The sequence below is a fragment of the Platalea leucorodia genome (assembly GCF_965183815.1).
Source record: "Platalea leucorodia genome assembly, chromosome: 7".
In the NCBI taxonomy this organism is placed as follows: Eukaryota; Metazoa; Chordata; class Aves; order Pelecaniformes; family Threskiornithidae; genus Platalea; species Platalea leucorodia.
This window is the reverse complement of record NC_138829.1, coordinates 70851263-70872852: the sequence shown is the minus strand read 5'-3', so window position 1 is coordinate 70872852 and position 21590 is coordinate 70851263. Positions and strand designations below refer to the sequence as shown.

At 41.2% G+C, this 21590-nt stretch overlaps 1 protein-coding gene across 1 annotated transcript; it reads left to right on the top strand.

Annotated features, from left to right (window-relative positions):
• The first annotated feature begins 477 nt into the window (after window positions 1–477).
• On the top strand, window positions 478–21182 carry FBXO3 (F-box protein 3). Its single transcript, XM_082318412.1, has 11 exons — window positions 478–674; window positions 4007–4096; window positions 7329–7492; window positions 10012–10126; window positions 12773–12977; window positions 14579–14624; window positions 16882–16966; window positions 17804–17926; window positions 18380–18495; window positions 18892–19082; window positions 20849–21182. The coding sequence occupies exons 1-11, from the start codon at window positions 568–570 to the stop codon at window positions 20972–20974; spliced, it is 1368 nt and encodes a 455-aa protein (XP_082174538.1). The 5' UTR covers window positions 478–567; the 3' UTR covers window positions 20975–21182.
• The last annotated feature ends 408 nt before the right edge of the window (window positions 21183–21590 follow it).

Here is a 21590-nt window from a genome sequence, read left to right as displayed (position 1 = left end):
TCTTAATATTGCTTGAAAGCCAAGCATTGCTTCGCGCGCACGTGCGAGTCCCAGATTGCCTGAAATGCTGACAAGATGGGCTCCAGCCAGCGGCCTAAGCCCAGGAGCCAGGCGCCATCTGGGATGCGTTAGGGTAACGGGGACGCCTGCCCGGGGCCCGCAGGCAGCCCCGCACCGGCGAGGGGCAGCGGCTGGGGCCCGGTGGCCTCAGCTCCCCACGGCGCGGGGCCCCTCTCCCGGCGCGGGGCCTCCACCTCACGGCCCCTGCCGGAGACAAGCGTCGCTACGGGACACGTTTAACCGCCGAGATGCCACCGGGGGTGGGAGCCGGCCGCCTGCCCCGGCCCCGCCGCTGCCCGGGGGGGGTCCCCCCGCCTGCCCCAAGGCCCGGCCCGGGGCCGAGCGCCGAGGCGGGGCGCGACGGCGGGCGGCGCGGGGAGGAGCGGCGCGGGCGGCGGCCGGCAGGGGGCGCTGCGGGCCCCCCCCCCCGGCGGCTGACAACGGACCGGCGCGAGGGGCGGGCGCGTCCCCGGCAGCGGGCGGCGGAGCCGCGGGACGTCTCTCAAGATGGCGGCGCCCCTGGATATGGAGCCGTCAGCCCTCAGCTTGGAGCTGCTGCCCACCGATCCGCTGCTGCTCATCCTCAGCTTCCTCGACTACCGGGATCTGATGAGGTGCGGGCCGGGCGCGGGGCTCCGCCGGACCCGCGCTGCGCGGGGGGGCGGGAGGGGAGGGCCGAGCCCAGCCTCGGCGGCGGCGGGGGGGGAGGCAGCGGCGGGCCGCGGGCGGAGGGGCGGAGCGGGGGCCGAGGGGGGCCGGCGGGAGGCCCGGCCTGCGCTTGCCGGGTGAGCCGGGGCCGGCGGCCGGGGCCGGGGGGGAAGGAGGTGGCGGGTGAAGCCCGGGGGCGGTGGGGGAGCGCGGTGGCGGAGGCAGCCCGCCGCGGCGGGAGCTGCACAACTTTTCGGTGCGTGGATCGCCGTGCCAGCGAAGGGTTCGGGGCGGCGGCTGGGGGGGCACAGCGGGCACAGCGCTGCCAAAGCCCTCGCCACCGGGTGGGAAAGGGCTTGGCTTGTGCTGGAGGAGCTGTGTGGAGGGCATACACTAAAGCACCGTTCCTTTCCAGAAACAGCGGTGCTCTTCGGGTTTTTTGCCGGTTTTTTTTTAAGTAAAAGGGAATTTTCTCTATTTTTCTCTCCCCCGGTATATATTGGTTTTGTTTGTGGCTAAATTACAATTTAGAGATGAACCAATCACTGAATTTGCGAAATCAATAATTCTGTGAAACTGTTGTGTATCTACGGGCAAACAAAGGGCGGTCGTGTCGCCAGTAAATATATAAAATTATGTGAATGGGCCGTTTGAGGAAAACGGAACGAAATGAAATAGGGCGACTTCTCAGGCAGAAAAACATGAATGAAAGTTGCAAGCTGCTCTTGGACAGTTTACTGGATGGCTGAAGAGTTATGAGTCGTGGAATGAAGATGAGAGTATGTTTTTAGCTACAACCTCACCAATGAAGTACAAGCACTGACAGTGATTGAAATTACAGTATTTAATCAAAGAGGGAGGAATAGGTATGAATAAAATAGAATATTATCAAAATGGTTATTGTTTGGGTTTTTTTCTCCCCATAAATACTGGTCGAAAAAGCTAAAAGCGTCAGGGAGAATTCTGTTAGGATAACAGCAAAAAAGAGATTAAGTATAAGCAAAAATTACAACAATTATTACAAGTCCAGTACAGACCATTTAGTAGTAGTTGCTGATGGTGTAGTAAAGGCACTACCTGTTTTTGTTATGTATTTGACAAAATGAGATGGATTTTGCTGTGCAAGGACAATTAAATACTGTGTAGGTTTCTTATTTATAAGGTCAGTAATGGCAGTTTTGCATAACTGGCTGTTGGTAGTACTCAAAGCATTAATTGGGGAAATCTCTAGCTTGCTTACATTTGTTTTAGTGACGTGTATCCTCTGACCATTACAAACATTACAGTTTCCCTAGTATTCCACAGGTTGGTTAGCCTGGTGGTGGCCCTTAAATAATGGAAAACCTGCCAGGTGACCAAATATTTATGTAGTTAATGAGAATGGCTTTAATTGCATCTTTGGTCATCTTTGATGTCATGGTGACTTCTTTCCTCCCAGAAATTACAGGCTTGATTGATAAACACCAATATAATAGATTTCTAGAAGGACTTTGGGATATTTCTGTTCCACCACCCCAAAAATAATAAAAAATCAGCATGTCGTGAATGAAATCCTTACATGGCCAAATGTCAAGGTTTGCAGTGAATGCGTTTACGTCTTTGTCTCATTGCGGGGGGGACGGGTGATGGCAGGGCATACAGGAGAATCACTTTGTTGAAGCTGGTTTTGAAATACTAATACAATTCTAGTTTAAACAGCTTATAATGGATATTGGGGAGAAAAAAAAAAAAGACTGAATTGAACAGGTAAATATGAGTAATTCTGTAGTCTCCGTGCAAGATGTTTTCTGCAGCCATGGACTTTGGCTGATGTTACTTATCAAAGACAAGATTGAGAGGCATCTTTATTTCAGTATGTAACTATGTCCATTTACACTGTTGGTCTTTCTTACCAATTTCTGAACTACACTGAAAAAACCCCAAAAAGCAGTAACTGGAAGTTTATGTTTGGTAACCTCATTTGGGGTGTTTAGATGTTAATCACAGCCGTTAAATCACACACATAAACTGTTAGAACAAGCTACCAGAGGAAGTGATGTTGCCACATCTAAATTGGTGGTATCTTTTGGAGAGTTTCTTTAAAGCATAACTGATAATTCAGCTCAAACATGGAAGGAAAAAAGGTTTATTGTCTGGTGTTCAGGTTAGACTGAATGAGGCAATAATTTCTTTTAAATTCTGTGAATCTTTGAATAACAATCACTCCCTGTATTACTCCTTTGCATGTTGTTGATGCTTTGCCGCACATTCTTATTCATATCGATACACTGCAATGTCTTGCTGTCGATACCAGTTTTACATTCCAGAAAGGCTTTGTAACTAAAAGTAAATTTGGGAACAGACTGTATTCGATGGCACTGCCATCGCTGCTTTTAAAGAGCAAGTTAGCAGGCATCGGGAATGTAGGTTAGCTTTTGCTATCTCCTTGCATCAAGCAAGGATCAACTTAAATGATTTCTGAGGGCAGTTTTAGACCTATATTCTACAGGTTTTTTGCTACTGCATTTGCAACAACGCTGCATAGTGCAGGATAGGATTCTTTTAACTTCCTGAAGTAGCAATGTTACCTGTAATGCAATGGCAAGAACTTATATATGGTCTTCAGTAGAGTCAGCTTGCAGTACCTGTTTCCAGGTCTATCATCCTTTGTATTTTTCCTGTGCCTTTCATTGTTTATGGTCATGAAGTTTGTTATTTAAACAACCTAAAGTGGGAAGTAACTTTGTAATACTTGAACTGTATAGTTTCTGTAGCTTACTGTTTGAGCTTTCAGTAGTATGGCAACAGTGGAAAAGATAAGGTAGAGACTGACAATCCAGATAAGAAAGCAATTTAAATCATAATAACTAACCTGTGCTACTGGAATGCTTACGGCTGGTGGAGAGGAGTCACGCTGGAATCTTTCAGGCAATGTTTACGATGGCGTAGGTCTACAGGATGACCTGCTTTACAAAATTACTTAATTGCTGACAGTTCTCAAAGTGTGTAGAAAAGTAGTTCATGACTTACACAGCTGTAATGAAGACTTTTAACCATTGTAAGCACAACTCTGACAAGGACAGCTAAAAAACTTTCTAAAGGAAAACTAACTTTCAAACTCTGCATTTATTTCATGAGAATGCAATGTGTAATACCCTGGTCAGTATTTATCCCTGTTGATTGCAAAAGAATAGTAATACAAAATTTAAATAATAAAATATATTTTATATATAATATTTATATAAATATATGTATTATTATATATAATATATATTATTATATATAAATATATAAAAATGTAATTATTTTATATTTATAGTTGCTGCTATTTAAGTCGAAGATTAAATCAGCTATCAAGCCATGATCCGTTGTGGAAAAGACACTGCAAGAAATACTGGCTTATTTCAGAGTAAGTATGGTTGGTTTAAGCCTTTTTTCTGTGAAAATGAGGCTTATGTTATTGTGCTGTCTGTTTATGCCCACATTACTTCTAGTAACTCTAAGACTGAATTGGGATTCACCAGCTTCAAACCAATGAAAGGTCAGAGGTATCAAAAATGTTAATTTCCTAAAGAAGTTTCATGAACGTACAAGTGTTAATAAGTTTTGTGAATGGGTAGAGAAGAGGTGCCCTGTTAATGCCTTGGCTGATAAGGTCAAGGTGCAACTTTTCCTTCAGACACCGAATATTCTGCAGAGTAAAGTAATATTCTGAGTGCTGTAATTATGAGGGGTACAACTGGATGGTTGTGTCAAGGGTAGCCGCGACTGGAATCACGGAATAGTTGAGGCTGGAAGAGACCTTTTGAGATCCTGTAGTCCAACTCCCCTGCTCACGCAGGGTTATTTAGAGCAGGTTGTCCAGGACCGTGTCCATTGTCCTATCAGTGGGCACTGCTGAGAAGAGTCTGGCTCCATCTTTACTCCTTCCCATCAAGTAATTGTATGCATTGATAAGATCCCCTGGAGCCTTCTCCAGGCAGCGCTCTCGGCTCTCTCAGCCAGTCCCGTAATCATCTTTGAGGCCCTGCACTGGACTTGTTCCAGTACATCCATATCTTTCTTGTAATGGGAAGCCCACAACTGGACACAGTACTCCAGATGTGGCCTCACCAGTGCTGACTAGAGAGGAAGGATCACCTCCCTTGGCCTGCTGGCAACGCTCTTCCTATTGTGGTCTAGGATACTGTTGGTCTTTTTTGCTGCGAGGGTGCATTGCTGGCTCATCGTCAGCTTGGTGTCTACCAAGACCCCCAGGCTCTTCTCGGCAGAGCTGCTTTCCAGCTGGTCGGCCCCCAGCGTGTACTGGTGTCTGAGGTTATTCCTCCCCAGGTGCAGGACTTGGCACTTTCCCTTGTTGAACAGGAGGTTCTTCTCTGCCTGTTGAGGTCTCTCTGAATGGCTGCACAACCATCTGCCGTATCAGCCACTGCTCACAGGTTTGTAGCATCTGCAGACTTGCTGAGCATGTCCCATCATCCAGGTCATTAATGAGGACATTAAATAGTATTGGCCCCGGTACTGAGCCCTGGGGTACACCACAAGTGACTTGCCTCCAAATGATCACCCTTTGGGTCTCATCATGCAGCCAGTTTTCGGTCCACCTCACTATCTACTTATCAAACACATACTTTGTCAGCTTCTCTATGATACTATTAACAGAGACAGTGTCAAAGGCTTCAATAAATTTGAGGTAAACAACATCCACTGCTCTCCCCTCGTCCATCGAGCGAGTCACCTCATTGTAGAAGGCTATCAGGTTGGTCAAGCGTTATTTCGTACATCTATGCTGGCTGCTCCTGATCGCCTTCTGTGTTTGAAAATGCTTTCCAGGAGGATTTCCTCCATGATTTTTCCCAGGGCAGTCATATCGGGCTGTGTAAAAAGTTTTACATATGTGGTTCTTTAGGTGGTGGTGTTTTGTTTTTTTTTTTTAAAAAGCTCACTTTCTGTTCTGCTTGCTTGCATTGAACTCGGGATGTCTGTTAAGTGGAAGCTAACTATAAAGGTATCAATCCACATCTTTGCTACAAAAGCATGTTTTTCTCAAGAGCTGAGAAAGCTAGTGGAGTTGACTGAAGTGAATTAGCAACCAGTTTTGTTACCACTTATCCCATCTTTGTGTCCAGTTTTCTAGACAGTATCTTTCTTTTTCGATTGTAAATTGTGAGGAGTATTAACTACTTACGACTTCAGTGATCAGTGCCATATATTTTTCCATTATTCAGGTGGTCCTTGTATGACACAAATAGCCTAAGATGGCAGCTAGTGATAAGGAGTTAATATATTATGCGTAAGTGGGTGGAGGAGGTAATTTAGGAAAACATTTCCAAACTTGTAGTTTGTAATCTATATTATATCATATGGACTGCATTAAAAAATAACAGCAAAGTTGAATCCACAAAGAAAAACATTCTGTGCTTATTCTAATTATATGCAGCTTATGAAGATATGACACAATTTGTAAAATTTTCCATAAAAACCCTAAGCGATATTCTTACTAGAATCCAAACTAGAAAGGAAGATCCAGTGGCGGGCAGGGAAAGAAGGTAAGGAAATGGGAAGTTCAAACTGAGTACCTGATGCTTTAGAAGAGCAAATTGGTATGTGTATGGGGGAAGATGAGGGGATTATAGGGCTCTGGGGTTGGTTTCTGAGGTGCTGGCTTCTTCATAGCCAAGAAAAACCGAGTGATGAAGGCTGTAGATAATTTCTACAAATAACATTTGGAGGGAGAAAATATGCTGAAACCTCTCTCACCTGCTGAGACATAATTCACTTCGGAGTTTTTTCTTTTCTCTCTTTGGTTTGCCATTAGTTTATCTAACTTCCCAGATTAAATTTAATCTACTGGTTTTTTTTCCTCTCAACTCTTCTTCAAGAAATAAGGTTCTTCTCTCCTTTTTAGACCTAAAGAGATCTTAAAGGTGATGTCAAGACTTCTCAATTGTTACATTGTTATTTAGGTGTACGAAGCTGTACTAAACCTTTTCGATTCAGCATGCTGATTAGAGTTTGAGGAGTTGGAATATATCCTAACACAAAGATGCAAGGGCTGCTACAATTTGGAGGCGAGCATCCTTTGTCAGATGTTAGTCAGCACTTTTCTGGCAGCCTCTCTTCCCGTAGCCTGCTGTTCTGCCTGTGAGGAGAACTGAATATGCAGTAATTCCTTAAGAAACTGAATTTCCAGATCAGTGCACAGGGTTCTCATTTAGCTGTCTGGTTTACCTCTTAATCCTTCTTATTGGGTAAATAAAGGCGTTTGTGACTAATGCAGTAGATCAAAAAATGTGATTTTTTTTTTTTGAAGGCCTTGTCTGTGTATGTGTGAAATGTGATCTCAATTAGCTATTCACCAGTTCTAAGATTTAATAATAGACAGTGCTCTGCTTAAAGGAACACCGTTTCTAAATTTTCCCCTGATACTAAGTACCCCAAATGTTTCCTAATTCTGTGCCAAGTTGCTGTTGAATAGATGCTGGAATTAATTGAGTTTGTGTAGTTTCACGTGGCTCAAAGTGTTCCTGGCTTAATATTATGCATAGTGTTTCTGCCAGATAACAAATACTAATTTCTTGGTTTTACAAGTCAAGCTTTTTAGGCTGGTATTTGAACTTATTTTCTTCACATCCACTTAGAGAGGAAAAAAGTCAACGAAATCAGAGCTGGAAAGCCATCTTCATCAGTACCTACTCCGACCTAGGAAGATACATCCGATACTATGCTACGTTGAAAAAAGCCTGGGATGACCTAGAGAAATACTTAGGACAGCGGTGTCCTCGGATGATTGGTTCTTTGAAAGGTACGGTGTAATGCCTGCTTTCTCTAGGAGCTTGGCTGACGCAAGTCTGTTGTTTTCATACTGCTTTCATCCTAGGTGTGTGCCTCAGTTACTGGAGCCCTGAAAGTCCAGTAGATGTGCTTTCCCTTCCCCTCCAGTCAATAAGTAAATCGGACCACGTGCACAGTCCTTGCCCAGTTACTAGTGATCCGTAGATTCTCTGAAGGCTTCTTTTCAGAGAAGAAATCAAGGTGGTTTTTTTCTAGTGACCAGTCTATCTTCTGTATCTCTGGATAATCAGGAAATTATGAATACACTTCTACTGCTTTTGTCTATAGTTGCGATGACTGATTTTTTTTCTGTTTGTTTATTATTATTTTTTAGTTTAATAATCCTATTACTTCAAGGACCTGCGACCTGTTGGTGTGATTTTATTTGTGAGATTTTCTTAAGACCTAATTAAAACACTTTCACATGGAAACAGGCATTTTAAACTAAAGCCAAACAAAAAAGTATTTTTTTTTTTTTTCCTACTGTGTTCCTCTAATGAAGGTAAATTAGTGGCTGAACAAGAATTTTTGCTTCCCCCCGCACCGCAAGATACTGTTTGCAAGTTAAGTTTGTGTTGTAATACTTGAAGTACTTCCAGTGTTCTGGTTCATAAATCTTACACAGCAAGACATAGAGCAAGTTTGGGCTTTTCTGGTATAGGGACAAAATAGCTGTGATGTTTTCAATTGTACCTCAGTCTCCTGTATGAAACTGACTGTTAGGCCAAGGTGTTTGATTTAACATGATCTGTGAAATCAAGAGAACACTATAGACAATGATCTCTTTCGTATGTAAATCTTGCATGTTTCTTGGCTTGCTGGCTAGTGCCGGATTCTTAAGTTTTGCTAAGTATTTGTGAATAACAGAACATGGTTAGAACTTAATACTTACTGTTTTCTTTAAATTTTTTTTTGTTTTGTTACTTCTGAATGGTAGTGAAGGAATGCCTTTTTAGGAAAAGGCCACAAGGGTTATGTGTAGCCTGAACTCTTGTGTAACACAGGCCATAGTACTCGATGTAGATACCCATGCCTCGATTTCTGTAACTTTCATGCTGCTCTTATCAAAAACGCAGACTTCACTCAGGTATACAGAACCACTGAATTGTCAGTCAAATATTTTGTTAATAAAATGGAAAGTATCTGTGTTGGAGGTGTTGAAACGAACAGATTTTACCACAGTTTTACTTTCAAAATCCTCCCAAGGAATTTGGTGCAATGAAGTTTGTCTATAGAAAGACAAAAATAAATTTAAAATTATCGATTTCCACACATGTATAGTGATGGCAGATTTTAGCAGCTGTAAGTTATTTCCATAACTTACACCTTTTTAATACCATTTGTGCAAGATCTTGTTTCGATGAATTGTTAAATTATGCCGTATAAATGAAACTGATAATGAGTATGAAAAGAGTTTAAAAAAAAAAAAACCACCCAAAAAACCTTGATTGGAACAGATCACACAGGCCACCCCGTTGATCTTTGGTAGAAGTGAGGGTGTGGACACCCCCTGAAGTCTGTGTGGAGGTGTAAGAGTAGTTACTCCCCACCTCCTTCTGTTGATGATGACATGAAAATCCCCTTGTTACAACCCATTTATTGCTTCAAATTCCAGGTGAATGGTGGCTGCAGCCAACATTTCTTTGTTCTGAAAGAAGCAACCCTTAGAATGATGAAAGAGTAAAACCAATATTGCCTAAAAGTTTTAACTGGGACTCAGTCGGCTAATGACAATATTGTGGGGAAAAGGTTCAGTTCACTTTATGAATACTTTCTGCTTCAGTCAGGCCTGCTGAGATTTCGTTGGACGGAGACTGGTGCTGTATTAAGTAATCAGCTAATGTAATCAGCTTCCTTTCAAATTTATGTAGCATTCATTCTGTGCCACCTAGCATACAATAAAATCATCAAATACTGACTTGAGTCCATGTTTGTTTGAGCAAGGCACTTACAAATTCCATGCTTTTTATTTGAAATACTTGATTGTTAGTGATTCTGGCCACTAGCGTGAATTTAATCAGTGGAATATCATTGAAACCATGCTAGTAGACAGCTGCATCCCAAAGTTGGACTGAATTTATCTTGCTTTTGTCTGTCTGTTAGTTTGCTTTCTGTGAATTATAACTGACAAAATACTTTGAAATATATATTCTTTTTGTGATAACATTTTTTTAAAAAGTCCATAATGCTAAGGTTTCTGGGGCTACTTAAAATTCTCTTTGGCAGTTGAAAACATGCTGTTATGTCTAGAACGTAGCTAGTTTTTGCCTTATTTCTAGCCACGCAGCTCTGATGAAATGATGTGAAATAAAATTTTGAAGGAAAGGTCTCAACACAAATTCTAATATTCACCTTTGTCAGGAACAGCATAGTGGGCACTTGGGGGCAGAGTAGTGAAGCAGCATTAAATTTGAGAGTTTCATAGGAGCAGCAGTTCTTGATTCCCCCTCCAAAACTGCCACTTAATACTCTATTTCTTTTTGTACACAGAGAGTGTGCGGGAGGAAGATCTAGATGCTGTGGAAGCACAAATAGGTTGCAAACTCCCTGATGACTATCGATGTTCATTTCGCATTCATAATGGACAGAAGCTAGTTGTTCCTGGGTAAGGAGCGAAAACTACATACCAAGTTGTTAATTCCTTTTGTATTTCTTGGATAGTTTATTTATGAAAAAGATAAAATGTCTGCTGAACAGGATAGATGAAACATTTAAATGTATTGTAACTGAGTGACCGCTTGAAGTGACACTTCTAGAATTGGCTATCTTCTAGTCTCAGAAGTAGTTGAAAAGACAGTGTAGATTTCTAATTGCTCAAATTACTCTTACATGTCAGTCCTTTTCCCTAGTGAGAACCCCCCCCTTTTTTTTTTCCTTTTTGCTAATAACGAAAAGTTCCAACTGTTAGACTTCCAATCACCACTGCAAGTTGCTCCCCTGAAGTTTTGCTTTGCATTACGTAAGTAAATTAGCCTCTTGGACTCTACAGGTTTCATTATTTAATAACTTCTTTCTTTAAAATGGTTAGGGAATAGCTTCCAAACCAGGTAGTCCTTTTAAGTAGAATCAAAATGTCAGTTCTGCAAACTGTATTCTTAGTAGAAGATTTTACAATTTTATGCCGTTTCAGCAATTAAAATCTCCTTTTACATCAAGGTTAGAAGGCAAATGACCAAACATAGTTCCCTATGCTCCAGCTATACAAGAAGTTAGCAGGTCAGCACTTGATGAAGTGCCACAAACATTTGCAAAAGATGGAAAGCTAGGGCAAATCATTGCAGTGTCTGTAGGGGACAACGCATTCATGTTGCTCTACCAAAACCTTCACTAGTAAAGAAGGTGCAGCTTCCTCCAATTCTAGTGTTCTGCGTGCAGAAGGAATATGGGAAACGGTTTTATGCAACCATAAGGATGACTTCCAGTTCTGTTTCTTTTCCAGGAGAGACTTTTTTTAGAGAGGAGATAGATGCCCTAGTTCTGTAGACTTCAAATGGAGCTCTGCAGCTTGTGTGCTTCCTGCTCTTCCTACTACTTTTTCACTCCCACAAAGCCTCTACTGTGGTGATGTGCCTGTGGAAGGGCTGTAGGAGCAGACGGATGACTTTGGGCGTGCTTTTCAGCTTGAGCCACTGCCAGTGGGCTGTGGTCCATTGCTGTGCCCTCAGAGCGGAGGCCTGAGCCTTACACACAGGTGGACGAACCTTGGTGGTGGAGCACTGACTAGGGGACTAGTTAGGTCTGACATGTGGGACCCTGGAGCAAGAAAGGCTGCCACACTGTAAGGAAGGTGTGATCTTACTGTTGGGGACAGGCTTGCTTTCTTGTGGGAGATGAATACTGGAAAGATCAGGTGTAGGTAGTGGAAGTCTGCAGCAAGTTGTTGGCACGTTAGGTCAGAAGCGGAGGAGATTCGGGACTAGTTGTCATTGTTAGATGATAATGCTTTCTGTGTTTGGATGTTAGCATCCCTTTTTAAACTGTAGAACGTGCTAATTCCAGGCAAGACTACGTAAGGAAAAAGAGGAATGGAACCTGTTGCCCAGGATGGGAGCAGCTTATATCATGCTGACATGTGGCAGCTTGCACCTGAGTCACTGCTTTCATAACACCAGTAAATGCTTAGCATCTGCAGGAGTTTACATCTAAGAACATCAGTGAAAGGCAAATTAGAAGGGAGTATGGGTGGGGAGGTGCACGTTACAGGTTTGTGTACTCCTCTTATTGCTAAGCACGCTGCTGTAGTGTGTGCCCTTGTAGTTGATTACTTTGATCGTGTTACTCCTTTTTCTCATTCTCCCATTGTCTGCCCCTTTATTACATTCAGTGTAGGTTGCCTGGGTTTTTTTATTTTCACCCTAGCTCTCATCTAGCCCAACATTCATATCAATGTTAACCTTAGCTTCTGATGCTTACCTCCATTCCTAATCTGTTACATGTTTCAGATTAGTACTGCTTTTTTCCAAATGTATATATTCTTTTCTTATGTATAGAGAGGCTCCTTTTACTGTCTTCAACATCACCTCCTTAGTGTCAAAAACAAACAAACAAAAAAGCCCTTCCTTTGCTGTGATGCTTAACAAACAGCTAGAGGAAAAAATTAGAAAGACAGTTGATGGTCTTGCCGTGTCATGCTGATGAACATTGTCTCCTCCTTTCCTTGTACGTCTGTTTGTTTGTGTCTGTCTGCCTTAGTTTTTGTACGGAGATTATAATCTCTCTGACTCAATAGTTATTGTCCTTGTTTACTTCTCAGCGTTTTCTCCGAAGCATAGAGCACCTTGCTCACTGTAGTTTTGATCGATGACTGTTACTATAGCAGCTTGATATTCTAATTGAAAAATCATGGATGCTTTGATAGTACTGAAATGAACTTGCAAAAAACTTGAGATACGGAGCACTGGTTATTACTATGTTATGCTACTATAGGAAGTTGTGTCAGCTGTGAATGGCTCCTTTGAAGTAGTTGCAGACACAATGAGAATCACCGACACAGTTTAAAACAGTGCTTTGGGATGCACAAAGCATACAAGGAAATGTTTATCTTAGAGCCATCAAGCCTCCCTTTGTGAAGGCTGATGTTGCAAACTAATAACCTAGTTCAGCACCTGGATGTTAGAGTTGGACTTCATCTAGGTCTAACAGGCATGTAAAGCATTGATAGCTTTAAATCTTTTCTAAGCATTGATTCTATCTTTGCCTTGTGAGTGGTATCTTCTGTTCATCTGTTCTTTTTTAATTGTTGTCTGTTAAGTTTGATGGGAAGCATGGCACTGTCGAACCACTACCGCTCTGAAGACTTGTTGGATATCGACACAGCGGCTGGAGGTTTTCAGCAGAGGCTAGGTCTGAAACAATGCCTTCCTCTTACTTTTTGCATTCACACTGGCCTGAGTCAATACATGGCCCTGGAGAGTGTGGAGGGACGAAATAAATACGAGATCTTCTATCAATGTCCAGTAAGGAAGATATGTTTATACTTGTGAATGTGCTTTTCTAATGATTGATGGTGTCCCTTCGTGTGTTATCAGATACCTGCAGTATTTTACTTAGAATAAGGCGAATACTAAGAGATCGTATTAGTTTGTTACTTGCCCCGGAGTTGCCATCTGGTTTTCACCAAAGCCCAGAAGTGGAATGGGTAGTGAGTGAAAGAAATTTACATGAAGGTGTTAATGGCTGTAGCAATTTCTATAAGTTCATGATCGTGGACAGCACTCATCCTTATCGGAAGGTATTAATTTGTTCAGACTATGGCAGGTATATACTCTTGTCCCTGTTTCTGTAAGGAAGAAAAGCTTCTCCGTTATGGAAGATCAGCATCTGCGTGTATCTCCTCCCCCAGATATGTTAAATGTAAGCTTACTGCAATTAAGGATACCCTCTGGTTTGTAAGCAAAACTTACTCTCTAGCAAAAGAACAAATTGCTGCTGAACAGCTCCTTTGTAGAACATAATTAAGTATTTTTCATAATTCTTACAGCTGAAGTATTTTAAGATAGGCATATTGTTGCTAGTGAAGCTTAAGGATATTATACCCTAACAAGATTTTGGCCCTCTCTCTCCTTACCCATGCCCTGACAACCTCCCCACTGCAAAAAGAAAGTGGAGCGAGTAAAGGATGGGTCTTGTAAAAAAAGATGGAGCTCTTCATCTGCTATGGAGTTCCTGGCTGTTTGTTTTCAAAGCATGGAGCAATGAGATTTCTAGGGAATGCCTTGATAACGGATCGCTTGAAGGATGTGAAGGTCCCCCTTTGTATTATGCCGATTATTTGAGCCTTCTGGATAATGCTTGGGAACTTGGAAGGTTACTTGCACGCTTACATTTTGGTTCATCTGTGGACAGCCCTGCTTGTTTCAGGGGAGAATCTGGTAGTACAGGAGCTGGGATTGTTTAGCCTGGAGAACAGAAGGCTCAGGGGAATCTTCTCAATGTTTATAAATAGCTGATAGCAGAGCATAAAGAAGTCGGAGCTAGACTCTTCTCAGTGATGCCTGCCCAATGACAGAAAAAGAGGCAATGGGCACAAGATAAAACATGGGAAACTTGGTCTGGGCATACACAAAAACATTTTTACTGTGAGTGTGGTTGAACGCTGGAGCAGGTTACCCAGAGAGGTTGTGCAGTCTCTGTCCTTGGACAGGACAGCATCCTGGGCCAGCTGCTCTAGCTAACCCTGCCTCAAGCAGAGGCATTGGGCTGATCACCTCCAGAAGTCTCTTCCAACCTCAGCTGTTCTGTGCTTCTGTTTTAAGGCAATATTTTGGGGGACCTTGTTTCTTGAATGATGCATTAAATCTGATTTTATATGCATGAGCCGTAGTGGAATGTTCCAGCTGTCTATTCAGTGATCGTGTGAGCACCCATGGGGACAGGCATGTGTGTTTTATATATTTGAATATCTGACTGGGAGTATAATGATGTATTAAGCAGCCTGATTTTAGGTTTAGTAAATATAGGGAAAGTGTTCCCTATGTTATAGTTCAGGTGTTGAATTTTAACCTTTAAAGTCTAATGCTCTCCTTCTAATACATCCATAACCTGCTTTCCCTTTCAGGACCAAATGGCTCGCAATCCATCTGCTATTGATATGTTCATTACAGGTAACGCTTCAGATAAAATATTCTGCAAAATGTTTTAATCGCACTGTTTAGAAAATGCATGTCAGTATGAATTGCACAAAGCAAGTGTTCCAAATTTTCTGTGCTACTTCTGAGACTCTAACCTACTTTAAAACATCAGCGGTTACTTGAAATGCGATGCGAGTTTTCTCTATTAAAGCTTGTCCTTCTGTGTGTCTGGTATACAAATCATTCCGTGTGCTAACCTGTCTAACAAGATGAGCAACACCTTTAAGTTAGCCATCATGGAGTGATGTAAGCAGTTATTAAATACAACATCCAAGTGGACAGAAAGATTTTTTTGTTTTCCCCAGTAGTTTTTGCAGCCATGTTAGAAGCTGAAAAGATTTTGCATCCCTTCATGAAACCTAATTAACTATAAACATAGCTGCAGAAGAAAATCTTTCTGGATTTTTGATTTGCCTGATTGCTTTGTTCAAAGGATAAAGGAGGGAAGGTGAAAACAGCGTAATTGTTGTTTGGTTATGTAGAAATCTGTCATGATCATCTGTCTGACATGTACATTGACTGGAATAGTGTTTTGATTATTTCTTTTTGTTAATCCACTGGAATCTGGTAACTGTGGCTATGTCTAAATTAATTCCTTCCACTCAGTGGGAAAGTAGATGTGTAATAAATGGCACCAAAATTTTAATATTAAAATTTAGCCTTGCACATTTCTTTGTAATATTCATACATATATCCTGTGAGAAACCACATGAGACAATGCTACACCATTGCTGGTTTGGGTTGAAGGTACTCAAAACTCTTAGCCACGCTAATTTTAGGAAACCTTTCTACATACGGATTGATTGTATGAACCGATTTCACTGTGAAGTAGTCAGCTAGTCATCTGTTTTACAAAGGTCTTATTGCAGAACGCATTGTGTGCTTTAGAATCATCATAGGAGAGAGAGCAAAGGCTCAAGAGTTTGGTTGCTTGCTTCTCTCCACCTGAGGATGATGAAATACTTTAAAGCTACTCTATGGTGAGCTGGTATTGCTGCTCAAGGTTGCTGCTTTTATGGCATTGAGTCAATGGTGAGGTGAACTGACATCATATTTAAATGCATTCCACTTGGCTGAAAGGGTTAATCTTGGCTTATCACAGGGTGGAGGGGAAGTTTCATATACAGCATTTATCTTGTCATTTTGAATGTGGCAGGATAAATTGGTCTACTTTCTCCATTCCGAGTTACTTTATACAAGGTTTGCATTTTGTGGATTAGTGGTAGAAAGGAGGATGATAAACTTGGAGTTCCTTAGACTTCCAAAAGATCAAAGGACAGTACACATAGCTCTTGCTCAAAGGAAGAAGTGGTAAGCACACTTAATCTAACAGGAGTGCTAGTACTTGATAATACGTCAGTGAAGGTGAGGATAATGATTTCTTAGTATTTCAGCTTAAATCCAGTTTTGTATCAGTAATATTGACAAATAGTTGAGGAACTCCGTGCTTTTCTATTGAACCCTATATTGCAACGCTTGGAAGATTTATGGCTGAGAAATCCTTTTACAGAGAGCTGGTATCTCTTCTATGAAACTCTTTTCTTTGGGAGTTAAATGTGGCAGCTTGACTGTCTACTTAGAAATCAAGCTGTTCCTTAATAATAGCTGTAGGTGTAGGAAAAGCTGTTCTCAGACAATGGCTGTAAGCGTATGAAAATCCCAGGTTCTTTGGAATGACACAGCCTTAGTCTTCTGGGTTTGTAGCAGAAGTGGAGAGTATGTCTATGGCTTATCCCTGTTTTTAAGGAGAGGGAAATTCTGCAACTTGCTAGCATGTTTCTGAGAAACTGTATTCATATGGAAACCTGCGTATCAAAACTAAGTCCATAAATCCACCAGCGGGCTTGCATGCCTCTTGTAGGTAGAATAGTTGGAAATAGCCATACAAATAGTATAGGTCACTATACTTGTCATCATTCCCAGTCATAGCAGAAGCCATGAGCAGGAAACCAGATGATGAGAGACACCAGCATTTGAAGACCATGATTATAATGTGAAGTACTTAGCTAAGAGATTCTTTGTTTGCTGTGTCATTTCTGGAGTATGCACCTTTTACTCTTAGTTCTTGGTTGGTTTCTCCAAATGATCTTTGTTGGTAGAACGGACTGGAATATTGACTGACTCGTGTAAGTAAGTCTGAGAGTTTATTGTAAAATATTCAAAGTTTTAAACTGTTTTCTTGACGTATTTTTGCCTGTCCTTATGAATACTTTTCTTCTTTGGCATCTAGGTACATCTTACTTGGAATGGTTTACATCCTATGTAAACAAAGTTGTAACTGGTGGTTATCCTATCATCAGAGACCAGATTTTCAGGTATTGTGACTGGGATTTATAACCTCACTGCAAGGTTTTGATGCTTTTTCTAGAATGCTTTCCAAGTAGTTATGGGTATCTGATAAAAAAGCTGATGGTGGAGAGAGGAGAAAGGACGTGAAACTTACTGCAGATAAAGCTGTAAAATAGAATGCTTAAATCAACTTTTTTTTCACCAAAAGCTTCAGAGTTTGTAACTTTGTGTTAACGGGACCAGAATTTTGCACTGTAACTGATCTGAAGCTTAGCTAACAGCATAATGTTTATTCTGCTTGCCGTGAGCGTGCTGCTGCTGCAGGACTGTCCCAAGTTATTAAAAAAGCAATTGCTTCAGTGAACTGGTCTCTAAAATAACACTGTTGAATTTGTAAATAGACAGGAATTTTCTAGTGTTTGAATCTTCATGGGCTTTTCTTCTAAATATAAGCAAGAACCTTAATTCTGTCAAACTGAGATGCTATAGAACCAAGTTCCTGATCTGCAAATTAATTTGCTGTAGGAGTTGCTAGTTTCTGGTTTTTCAATAGCATAATGACACATCCTTATTAAACAAGCGTGTCTTCACTGACTTCAGATCAAATTACACACCCAGCTTAATACAAGCATTAATGGAGGTACAAAGACATCCATAGCTGTATGAGTTTCGGTGATGGGGAAGTATACATCATGAAGACACTGCATACATCCTTTATTTAAATGCCAAATGGCAAGTTAAGAATTACTTTTAACCTAGCGCCACAGTGCCCTTATTAGTAATTAACTAATCACTTTACGTGTTTAGCTTTCTGTATTGAATGTACAGAGCTATTTGCAGAGTTAATGTTTTCCTTTCTGTAGGTATGTGCATGATAAAGAATGTGTCGCTACCACAGGAGATATTACTGTTTCTGTGTCCACATCTTTTCTACCTGAACTCAGTTCTGTGCATCCACCGCATTATTTCTTCACTTACAGAATCAGGTAAAAATAACAACTGAATTAACTCTTACAACACAGGAGAGACCTGTGTAATGTTCAAAGGATCTGTTGTTGCAACTTTATGCACAGCATTCGTAAACGTACTAAAATGAATAGGATGTGCTCAACATGCTGTACTTTTTAATAAACAAATACTAAATTGTCACCTGGTCAGGTACGCAAATTACCAGCCAAGTTGACAATTGGTAAAGCACGGTGATGGGTGGGGGAAAGAAGTTACCGGTAACTCTTGTGATTTGGAAAGGGGTAAATAACAATAGATAGTGAAGCCCAGGCGTGGAGATGGATCCTGACAACTGATTCGGTATAGTTTACCTTAGGGTTGGGGTTTTTTTTGCCCAGTCTACTCGGGGAGGGATCCCAAGGATACTAAAGCATTTCTTAAAATGTATGAACGTAGCTACCTAACCATTAAGTATGCTGTTTGGCTTCTAGAATTGAAATGTCCAAAGATGCTCTTCCTGAGAAGGCTTGTCAGCTGGACAGTCGATACTGGAGAATAACAAATGCCAAAGGCGATGTAGAAGAAGTTCAGGGTCCTGGAGTAGTTGGTAAGTAAAAGATTGCTTTTATGAACCCAACAGAGAGAGTGGGTTTATAGTTAATGTACAGGTTATGAAAGTTAGGTTATTAGCCATTCATCGTGGTGACAGAGGGTAGTAGTTGTATGGTTTGTATCAAAATCATTTTGTTGCTTGAAAAAAAGAGATGTGTATCCATCTGTTTTGTCTTTGAAGTCATTTTGCAAGCGATGTCTGAACATCTTGATGGTTAAATGCTCTTCAGACAGTTTTTTCACGTCAGTAGTTGCTGAGAATCATTTATGCATCCACTGGAATATAAAATGATCTGCCCGAATATGTTGTGGAGTGCAAGTGCTTTAGCAAACTGCTAAATTGTAGTTCTACTTCAGTCCTTACTATTGTGATCTCATATTTTACCAACAGGGGAGTTTCCAATTATCAGTCCAGGGAGAGTCTATGAATATACCAGCTGTACTACGTTTTCCACAACATCTGGGTATATGGAGGGGTATTACACCTTCCATTGCCTCTACTACAAGGACAAATTCTTCAACGTCACAATTCCCAGATTTCATATGGTGTGTCCAACATTCAAGGTGTCTACAGCACGAATGGTAAGCAGAGATGCAGTTGTGCTTATCCTAGTTTTTTTTTCTCTGACCTGTTTTCAGAGAACACTTGGATTAATTTAAATAGGACAGACTAACTGTGTGTTTAAACTCCAATGTCATGTCACTTTTCAATTTTGATTCCTTTCTTGAAAAGCGTTCTCTTTTTCAGAACCATTTCTCCAAAAAAAAAAAGTCTAGAAGTACCACTCAGTGGGAGACTTTGACAGTTTCCCACTATATGAATTCTTTTCAGCTTCTGGAATATATATCGATTAGAAAACACTGCTGGTGCAAAAAGTACAGTACTGAACAGTATTCAGATTGATAACTCCATACAGACCATGGTCCAGTTAAGACTTAGTCTAGCAACTGTAGTAATCTTTGTAGGCAGTTTGTACGTTGGTAAAGCCACGTATCGTTGCTTTGACGTGTAATGCTACCAGTTGAATTCAAGACCCTCAGCCCGAGCTTTCATAGGACGCCGTACGTGGCTGTGGGTCTTCCTCCCCCAGTCCTCCCCTCTGTCTGGTATCAAGGTCAAACCTGGTTGTATCGGTGAGATCAGGGCCTGTGGGCTCTCGACAGGGGTAGAACGTGACCTGTGTCTGAACACGAGTGCCCCTCAGGCTGCACAGAAATATATATGTGCATGCGTATGTCTCTTCAGGGCATATTTCAGAGGTATATCTGATTATGCAGACTACAGCAGTGTTGAGTTTTGTTTGCTTGTTTTGTTTTAAGGAGCTATCTCATTTCTTAATTCGTACCTAGAAACGTGGCATGGCATTAGCTGTTTGGATTTCATAGTTCTTTTAAATATTCCGTCTTGGTGTGACCACGCTGTCGTCTCTTTTAGCCATAATAGCATATCTGCTTTCTTCAACAAGAAAAGTTCCAGTTAATGAGCATTTAAAAATGATAGCGGTCCATTTGATGTTCGTTAGTCCTCACGGAACGTGCATGCCAAAAAGTCACTTAATGACTTCACAACTCAGTAGGATATTTAGCTTACTGTTAATTATAACGTAGTTTTAGTTTGGAGATTGCAGGTGAACTATGTAATTTCTCGCTTTCCTTTGGCCTTCTTTCGAGAAGAATGCTTTATTTATTTTATCACTAGCATAGCCCTTATTTAGTGACTGATTCAGATAGAACTAGAAAGTTTTTGTGCGAGCATTGAGTCTTTCCTCCGGGGTAGACATCTACTTGGGTGCTTTCTCACGTTTTTCAAGGGATTTGAGACGCTCTCGTTACCAGTAGCTCTAACAGTAAGTGCCAGCAGATGTCGTGCTTCTAACAGAACATGGCATCTCTTCACTCTTGCTCAATTTATGGGAGTTGTAACCTCCTGCCATTCAGTCGACTGTGAAAATAATTTGCTTTTCTCTTTTGCTCTACCTCTGTTTTAAAGGTACTGATGACTCTCTTTTTTTTTTTAAACTGCTTTTATTAAAAGGCAACATGAGCCACCAAGAAAATTGGTACAGCTAAGATACTGAATTGTGGCTTTACATAGTTGTGCAGATGAAATAATGAAGGCCAATGAATATTTACCCAGTTAAAAGTCAAGTAGTTTGGCAAAATGATCTCTATTGCAAATTAAACTTTGTAATTGGAAGGAGCTGGTTTTGGGACATATGGCACGATGTCCAGTTCGGCTAATCGAGGTGATAATGCAGACTTCAGATTCCTCTAGGCAGTTGTTAGTGCTTTCTTAGAACTAGCTGGAATAGAAGATTTTAATTCAATATGGATATGTTTTGTGTTAGGAAACAAATCATAATGAATATGCAGTGGATGAAGATGAAGATTCCACAGACACCGATGAATACGAAGATCGACGCAGAGTGTTGGACATTCCTGCACCTTCTGGACGCTGCCCACGTCATACCTGATGGGATTTTTTTTCAAAACAAAATAAACTGTTTTCAGAAGCTGAACTCTTTGGGGCTAGTGCATAAGAATATTTCTGACTATTGTAAATGAACTTTCTGTTGCACATCAGGGCAACTAGCATGAATGTTGGTGCCAGTTCTAATATTCATCAGAGTATAACTTTTTTTTTTTTTTCCTCCTGGTTTGGAAGTGGGGCGAGGGGGCTTGGGGGGGGAACGGGGAGGGAGGGAGGGAGAGGAAGAGAAAGGTGTTTGGGCTTTGGTCACTTTTTTCTGAAGTGCGAAACAGCTTGATAGTCCGAGGTAATCATATCTTACATTTTTAAACTATTGCCTATTTATGATCATATTGCAAATATGGTGTGGGGATTTGTTTTTATACAAGCATTTAAAATTAGCAATAGACAAGATAGCAAAAAAGGTGTATACTATTGTCCTTCCTCATGAGTTTCTACTCTTGATAACTCCTGCTAAGAATGAAACTTGCAGTTTGGTCTGTGTATCCCGTTTGGGTGAGATCAGGTGCTCTTATGCTCTTTTTTTTTTTTTTTTTTTTATTAACGTAGAAGTACCAGAAAATTCTGGTCATCAAGTGCATAAATTAGGAATGAAACTG